Here is a 9,244-nt window from a genome sequence, read left to right on the forward strand (position 1 = left end):
CAACACTTTTGGGTATATTTTGACAATTTTCTGTAGGAAATTATTCCTACTTTGGGAGAATTATCCTTGGAGGAAGATGGTTTTAAAATGTAAAATTGGTATTCCTACCCCAAACCTATGGCTTTATTGAAATTGTCAATTTCAGGACCCCCTGAGCCATCCGTTTCCCCTTCAGGAAAGGGGGTTAAGTTTACTATAGTTAATATAGGGAAATAACACTTTTGGGTATATTTTATCCATTTTCAGCAGAAAATTATTCAAACTTGGTCAGAATCATCTTTGGTGTATGAGTGTATTACATAAATTATTATCCTTTGATGACATGACAAGTATTGTTTTTCTAAACGATAAAATAAAACTACCAGTACCTATGATATAACTCAGGTGACCGCTAAGGCCCTTGGGCCTCTTGTTTGAACTCATTTTTAGCTCGCCTGGTCTAAAGGACCATAGTGGGCTTACGCCGTGGTACAGCGTCCATCGTCCACTTTTTCTTTAAAACCTATCTCCTAAACGCCAAAGAGGATTTCAACCAAATTTAGTCTGAAGCATCACTAAGGGAGGGCAATCACTTCTTAACTAAGTGAAGTTGGTTCGACCCCTGAGGCCAGGGGCGTGGGGCCCTGAAGGGGAACTTAGCTAAATTTGCTTTAAAACGCAATTTGCTTTAAAACGCATCTCCTGCTTAACACCAGAGAAGGGTATATTTTATCCATCTTACCAGTACCTATGGGGGCAAAGAGGCATTTCCTAAATAAATGAGGCTGGTTTGACCACTGGGGCTAGGAAGACTGGGCCCCAAACAGGAAAATTATCTAATATTTTGCTTTAAGACGCTAATACCCCCTAATTGCCCAAGTGGATTGTACAAAATTTGGTCAAAAACATTATTGAGGAAGAACAAACATTTCTTAATTGAATGAGGTTGATCTGACCCCTGCGGTCCTAAGAAATGGTACAGCTAGATTATCATATTCTATGGTGTAGTTTTCATAAACTGTTAAAAATTGGTTTCTAGGTTTATAAAAGCTTAGTTGAATGAAAATCGAAGTATTGTCTAATTACACCCTACAATATGACATTACTTATTTCAAAATCTGTTAACATGGAAATTTTACTAAAGCTCAGGTGACCTAAAAAACCTCCAAGGAATCTGTGTACATAGAAAATATTTATTTTGTATATTATTTCACATTAATTTGCATTTAATTTCAAAAATACATACAAATAAAATCAACAATGATAAAAATGTTTACAAGGCACCTACTTATACTAATATTAAAAACTTCTGTGGCAAAAATGTGGTTTAGCCCTAAATGACTGGGATTGTAAAGCAGTACAAAACAAACAAGTGAACACAACAGCTGTTACATTATAACATAAAGCAGCTTAATAACAACAGAACGTGTCATAATATAGAAACTTTGATTAACATGTACCAGAAAGAGCTCATACAGTCTAACATAACAAATGAACACAAGGCACATTAGGCAAGTGCACTTAAAATACTCCAGCTTATCTGTAAAAAGGCGAGTCCCTGCAGCCCCACGTTCAAAGACACAATAATGTGAACAATACTGTATTTGACAACAATAGTATCTGATGAGCTATCATGCGGCGCTGGAAGACTTTCTTAAAAAACACACCAAAAAGCGACCACTGTAATGCTTCATAGACCTTACTGTGTATTGTTTATGAAGTGTATACTGTTTCAATCAATTTAGGTTGGGAATGTAAAAAATCATTTAACTCAATAATTGTACATCTACATGATCATGAACACCTTTTACATATATTAGATATATACATGTACTGCAGAAATTAGTAGCAAATGCTTGGTAAAATCTTACATGATTCTTTCTTGCAAACACTGCGGATGCTGATGATCCTAGAGCACCGTTGATATTTACCTCCTGTGAAACTAAATTCATCCTCAACATGGAAATTGTACATAAAAATTTTGCAAGTACAAAAAAAGGAAAAAACTAAACGTTTAAAATTTTTATTCACAATAACTACACATTCATACATTAAAAGAAATTTAAACATTGCACTGATAAATTGCATGTAAAATAGTAATGCTTTTAATGAACACATGGCTATACGGTAAAATTTCAATGCATTTGCTACCTCATACACCATCAAATTACAAAAAACAGTTCTTGTCTACTTCAGATATGATCATATCCAAAGTTTTACATTTTTTCTCAAGTTTCTTTACACATATACTTTCAACAGCAAATATAACAAATGCTTCATGTGAACATTTAGGAAGGAGTCCTAAGCATCAATAATCTACATCTGTCCCTTTTAATTTTTCAAAAATATCAATATTTTCACAAGAAACATATTCTGGCACATTAAATGTCCAGCTAAGAGCATTGATATAATAACCTTGCCTAGAAGTTGAGTTATCACGGGGTCAAATAATCTGAACAAAAGGTCTCCCTCATTATTTTGTGGAGATGTGGAGTATAACGTCTTGTATTGTACATTCTGTGAAAATCAAAATATGGTGATCACACATAAATATCAACCAATATTAAACAGGAATGTCAGACTGTCCGAGACAACACAATGTTGCGGACAAAAACATTACATCCCATTTTCCACTTAATCTATCAATTTAATAAGAGAATATCAACCTACATAATTCTTAACTACCACAACCTATTGTGACTTGCAGCTTGTGAGTTTGCATGTACAATAAAATCTTTAACTACAATGTTCTGTTCCTGTACAAGGCCTCTTTACCTTAATGAGAAAATAAGCTTAGGAAGTACACATCATCTTCCAAAACAGTCCAGATTTGTTCATGTTCAAAGTAGGTCTGTTATTTTACAAAAACGTTCCATCCTCTAAAAGTTAACGCATAACACATACAGAGATGTCATCACATGGTGAACTTTTGGCAGATTGTTGACCACTTTTAAACTAAATATCGAGTGATGTAACCTAGAACTTCAGTTTCTTAAATACTGGTGTCATGCCTGTATGCAAGGTAGCGGAATACATCTGTTTAGCTGGTGTGACACTGTCCAGACTGTCGTCGGCTTCAGCAGGCCGTTTTGGGGAGGGGTTCATCAGGTTTTGCCCTATTCTCAGAGGTGCACTTAGGGACGACAGTGAAGCTGAGACAGACAACCTGGATGCTGAGGACATGAGCATGCATTCAGATACTGGTTTAATATCGGTGAAAAATTCCTCATCTGACTGATGAAAGTGTTCACCCGACATATCAACAGTCTCGTCCGAGTCGCCATCGGAATCCTCTCCGATGTGCTGCAGTATCTGGTCCTCGGATGTGAACAGATCATCCGTGTTGCTTACATCTGACCACTGACTGTCGTATAAACATGTCTCACCATCTCCTTCAGCATCGCCTGGTGAAGCATCAACCTGTCGCTTTGTAGACACCAAGGAAATTGGTGTGACTCCACAAATACATGCTTTGGTGTCATGACAATGACATCCAGACGGAGTAGCCACATTTGATGCTGTCTCCGTGAATAGTCTAGACTTTGCTGGTGACTGTATCGACGGGTTATGTGACGTAAAATGTGTGTATCTTTCAGATCCTTGACCTTTGAATATGTGATGATTTGATGACCCTGAGGAACCTTGGTAACATTCCGACCTTGACCTTCCAGAGTCACCGTTGTGGTTGGTTAGGTATCCAGTGAGAGATGGCGTTCTGCTACTCTTCGTGGGTGTAGTATGTCCACTTAAGTAGGGGGCTGACACAGACGATCTGTCATATGTCAAACGGTTTTCAGTACCATCCAAATTAGGAAAAGAATCATTTATCAACATCCCCTGTACCTTGGATTTTGCCGGTGATCCCCCATTCCGAGCAATCTTAAACAGTTCATCTCTGAGATTAGCCTGAAAAAAAAAAGTATTATAGCATTACGTCATCTAGATTTCTGGATGTGAGAACACTTTCTCACCCAAATATTGATTAATTCCCACCAAACTACATATAAAAGAATTGTTATGTATAACTACAGTTATCCATATTGGTAATAATGCAACATTCTTTCACAAAAGATGCACAAGGATAAACACACTACCTTTATCCTCAAAACATTTCTATTAGATGTGATCATTCTGGCTTTGACATTAAAAATGGTGTATCCAACAAATTTCAGTGAGAAGAAAGCTGAAAGGTAGTTATTTACTCCATAACATTGGTTGACAATATACTAAGGATTTTGTGAACATGTGATGTCTTTATATGCGACACAATTTCCACACACTACTAAGAGTAATCTAATCCTCAGACACTCTGAACCTGTTCACATTACAGGATGTTTAGATAGCAATATATTCTTAGAAAGACCATCATTTTATTAATTTTTCGTTAAGTGATTCCAAGTCTTTACAGCCATTATCACAAAACACGGGGCGGAACAATATACGCCCATCAAATGCCATATAGCNGATGTTTAGATAGCAATATATTCTTAGAAAGACCATCATTTTATTAATTTTTCGTTAAGTGATTCCAAGTCTTTACAGCCATTATCACAAAACACGGGGCGGAACAATATATGCCCATCAAATGCCATATAGCGTTATATACTCTCTTACATTGAAATAAGATCTGCATCATTCTAAGAGTGGTTAGCTGACATGCTAAAAAAAATGTAGGAGAAATTTTCTGGACAAAAAATCATATACTGAAATGAATAAAGGGCAATTACTTTTGCAAAAATCGTCGAATCAAAATTCTTTTAAGGGAGACACAACTTCATATCATGATTAAAATGCATACCAAGTTTCAAAGAGATCCGTTGAAAAATGGTCCGTTGAAAAATGTAGGAGGAGATTGCCAGACAAAAATCAAATACTGAAATAAACAAAGGGCAATTACTTTTGCAAAAATTGTTGAATCAAAATTCTTTTCAAGGAAACAACAACATATCAGGATAATTTAGCCTACTAAGTTTCAAAGAAATCCGTCAAAAAATGTAGGAGGAGATCTCCGGACAAAAAATCTAATACTGAAATGAACAAAGGGCAATAACGTTTGGAAAAATTGTTGAATCAAAACTGTTTTAAAGGGACTATAAATTTATCACAGATAAAGGAATGGTAAGTTGGTTACGGACTATAAATTTATCACAGATAAAGGAATGGTAAGTTGGTTACGGACTATAAATTTATCACAGATAAAGGAATGGTAAGTTGGTTACGGACTATAAATTTATCACAGATAAAGGAATGGTAAGTTGGTTAGGGACTATAAATTTATCACAGATAAAGGAATGGTAAGTTGGTTACAGACTATAAATTTATCACAGATGAAAGAATGGTAAGTTGGTAACGGACATAAATTTATCACAGATAAAGGAATGGTAAGTTGGTTACGGACTATATATTTATCACAGATAAAGCTAGGAATGGTAAGTTGGTTGCAGACTATAAATTTATCACAGATAAAGGAATGGTAAGTTGGTTACGGACTATAAATTTATCACAGATAAAGGAATGGTAAGTTGGTTACGGACTATAAATTTATCACAGATAAAGGAACATTTCACTGTTATTTCAAATGTTTTTGTTTTTTTTAACTTATTAATTTTTTTCTTCAAAAATATAAGGAGGCACTTTTCAGTGTTTAGAAGATTTTACATAAAACAACACCTTCCTATTGTTGGTAAATATGTTGGCACTCAGAGAACACCCAGTCAAGAGTACTACAAAAGAAAAAGGCCCAGGGGATTTAATAGCCCAACTTTCTTAAGTTTAAGATATATTGAATATGGTACATGTCTATCAAGAGTACAATAACCATAAGCTGAGAACAGCCAAACATTTCTTCGTAGGTCTAATATACCAGTACCTTCTGGACCCTTCTGCCAAGACTGTGGCCATACCTTCTTATCTCACACTTTTAAGTCTGTAAACTGAATTATTTAATCCATTTCTGTAATAAAGGAGTAGTCTTTCAAACATTTACATCAATTTCCCCTGATGGTCTCCACCTTTCTACCTAGCAATTTTATCGATGGTTATGGGGTGAGGATCTCTACAGATTCCATGTTTTTACCCAGAACGAAGTCTTGAATGGCACTGTTCCCCCTTGGCTGATCCCAGTGGCATGGTTTTATTAATCTCTTAATGCCCAGCAAAAGTATAGTTTTATGCTGGGGATCTTGACCATTTTCAAGATATGAAACAGGACTAATCCCAAGGGTGGGGCTTGACCCCTAAGCTACTTGTAGTAGCATGGATGTATTCATCTCTTTACTCCTATGTGTGTATACAATGATACATACGTAGAATCATTCTAATGGGATTGTCGTCATCTCAATGCATAATTTTTAAGTGTCTTAAAAATATGTCTGTTTTTACTTTGGGTTTTCCAATATTCATCTAAATAAAAACATTGTGGTTGTTGGTACCTTTACCATGTATGCTAGAAGACTATTCCAGGTTCCTTGTTTTTTGTGTAAATGTGAATTTTATTATGTTCATTTTGACTTGATGTGCCCTTTCATAATTGGGTAAAATTCCTAATATCTGTGTTGTAGTTCCCTGAAAGAATCTGGTAAAACTATCAGTCACCCTTCAATCTTACATACAAAAGTAACTAAATTCAATTTCTGCTAATACCCATTCTCACAATAGATTTGAAAGCTCCTGTACCGGAGTGTGGTTATAGAATTGGTATATGGGTAATTTTCAAGTAGTATAGCTGCACACCTGAAATTCTTCAATTGGGGCTCCACCCTTCGAGTTGGGGTCACAAAAACTGATGCTCCAGACCACTGGCCCGAGGGCAACCAACACCCAACATTTATACAAGGTTTCTCTGAACAATGCTACTGACAAAATTTGGTAAAAAATACCCTTCAACTGTTCTGGACTTGTAGTGTTTTTTAAAGGTAAAGCTGATAGTAGAAGAGATGTGGAGCATGGTATAAGCTCACTTAGCCCATCTGGTCAGGTTAGCAAAAAACTTCATATTTAATACTTACAGATATGATATTATTTAGCTGATGGGAGAGTCCTGTCATCCTATGGATTGGGTCTTTTTTGACTGACATTTGCAGACATGCCTCCTGGCCGACAATGTTGACTGAACTGCGCCCCCTGGTGACTGCAGTGTACACATGTGACCAGTTCTGATTCTTACAGTTTCCCACTACAAAGGTGATAGTGTCACACTCGGAGCCCTGTAATACAATAAGAAAAAAATACTTGCAACTAGAGAAGGTAAGCAAGGCTCACTATACCAGGTACCTTGTCCCCTGCTTGACCTTTAAAATGATCAATCCATTTTCTTTAAATTATGTTTTTAGTATTAGTGACATTAATCTTGGGCAGATAAAAATGATAATGACAAAGGTAAAAAAACATGTCACATGCAAACATTTAGGTGTTGTTTTGTGAAAAATTGTAAAGAAACCCAGCCACTAGAGTGATCACAGGCCAACAAACCCAGCCACAAGAGTGATTACAGGCCAACATACCCAGTCACTAGGGTGATTACAAGCCAACATACCCAGCCACTAGAGTGATACCAGGCCACCAAACCCAGCCACTAGAGTGATAACAGGCCAACAAACCCAGCCACAAGAGTGATTACAAGCCAACACCCCCAGCCACTAGAGTGTTCACAGGCCAACAAACCCAGCCACAAGAGTGATTACAAGCCAACATACCCAGCCACTAGTGATTACAAGCCAACAAACCAAGCCACTAGAGTGGTTACAAGCCAACAAACCCAGCTACTAGAGTGATTACAAGCCAACAAACCAAGCCACTGGAGTGGTTACAGGCCAACAAACCCAGCCACAAGAGTGATTACAGGCCAAAAACCACAGCCACTAGAGTGATTACAGGCCAACATTCCCAGCCACTAGAGTGATTACAAGCCAACCTACCCAGCCACTAGAGTGTTTACAGGCCAACAAACCCAGTCACTAGAGTGATTACAGGCCAACAAACCCAGCCACTAGAGTGATTACAAGACAACATACTCAGCCACTAGAGTGATTATAAACCAACAAACCCAGCCACTAGAGTGATTACAAGCCAACAAACCAAGCCACTAGAGTGGTTACAGGCCAACAACCCCAGCCACTAGAGTGATTACAGGCCAACAACCCCAGCCACAAGAGTGGTTACAAGCCAACAACCCCAGCCACTAGAGTGATTACAGGCCAACAAACCCTGCCACTAGAGTGATTACAGGCCAACAAACCCAGCCACAAGAGTGGTTACAAGCCAACAAACCCAGCCACTAGAGTGATTACAAGCCAACAAACCCAGCCACTAGAGTGATTACAGGCCAACCAACCCCGCCACTAGAGTGATTACAGGCCAACAAACCCAGCCACAAGAGTGGTTACAAGCCAACAAACCCAGCCACTAGAGTGATTACAGGACAACAAACCCAGCCACTAGAATGATTACAGGCCAACATCCCCAGCCACTAGAGTGATTATAACCCAACAACCCCAGCCACTAGAGTGATTACAGGCCAACAAACCCAGCCACTAGAATGATTACAGGCCAACATACCCAGCCACTAGAGTGATTACAAGCCGACAAACCCAGCCACTAGAGTGATTACAAGCCGACAACCCCAGCCACTAGAGTGATTACAAGCCAACATCCCCAGCCACTAGTGATTACAGGCCAACAACCCCAGCCACTAGAGTGATTACAAGCACACAAACCCAGCCACTAGAGTGATTACAAACACACAAACCCAGCCACTAGAGTGGTTACAAGCCAACAAACACAGCCACTAGAGTTATTACAAGCCAACAAACCCAGCCACTAGAGTGATTACAGGCCAACAAACCCAGCCACTAGAGTGATTACAAGCACACAAACCCAGCCACTAGAGTGATTACAGGCCAACAAAAATCCAGCCACTAGAGTGATTACAAGCCAACAAACCCAGCTACTAGAGTGATTACAAGCCAACAAACCCAGCCACTACAGTGATTACAGGCCAACAAACCTAGCCACTAGAGTGATTACAGGCCAACAAACCCTGCCACTAGAGTGATTACAGGCCAACAAACCTAGCCACTAGAGTGATTACAGGCCAACAAACCTAGCCACTAGAGTGATTACAGGCCAACAAAAATCCAGCCACTAGAGTGATTACAAGCCAACAAACCAAGTCACTAGAGTGATAACAGGCCAACAAACCCAGCCACTAGAGTGATTACAGGCCAACAAACACAGCCACTAGAGTGATTACAGGCCAACAAACCCA

General features: G+C 38.4%; 1 protein-coding gene across 1 annotated transcript in view; it reads right to left on the minus strand.

The window, feature by feature from the left end:
* Positions 1-1,664: 1,664 nt before the first annotated feature.
* Positions 1,665-9,244, minus strand: part of LOC110467196 (DNA helicase B-like) — a 38,959-nt gene continuing 31,379 nt past the window's right edge. The window contains exons 13-14 of the mRNA XM_021524180.1: positions 6,987-7,184; positions 1,665-3,885 (exon numbers count right to left, since the gene is read on the minus strand). Of these exons, the coding sequence (XP_021379855.1) occupies positions 2,956-3,885; positions 6,987-7,184 (1,128 nt within the window). The 3' untranslated portion in view covers positions 1,665-2,955. The remainder of the gene's footprint in view (positions 3,886-6,986; positions 7,185-9,244) is intronic.

Source organism: Mizuhopecten yessoensis, unplaced genomic scaffold (assembly GCF_002113885.1).
Source record: "Mizuhopecten yessoensis strain PY_sf001 unplaced genomic scaffold, ASM211388v2 scaffold11165, whole genome shotgun sequence".
Classification (NCBI taxonomy): domain Eukaryota; kingdom Metazoa; phylum Mollusca; class Bivalvia; order Pectinida; family Pectinidae; genus Mizuhopecten; species Mizuhopecten yessoensis.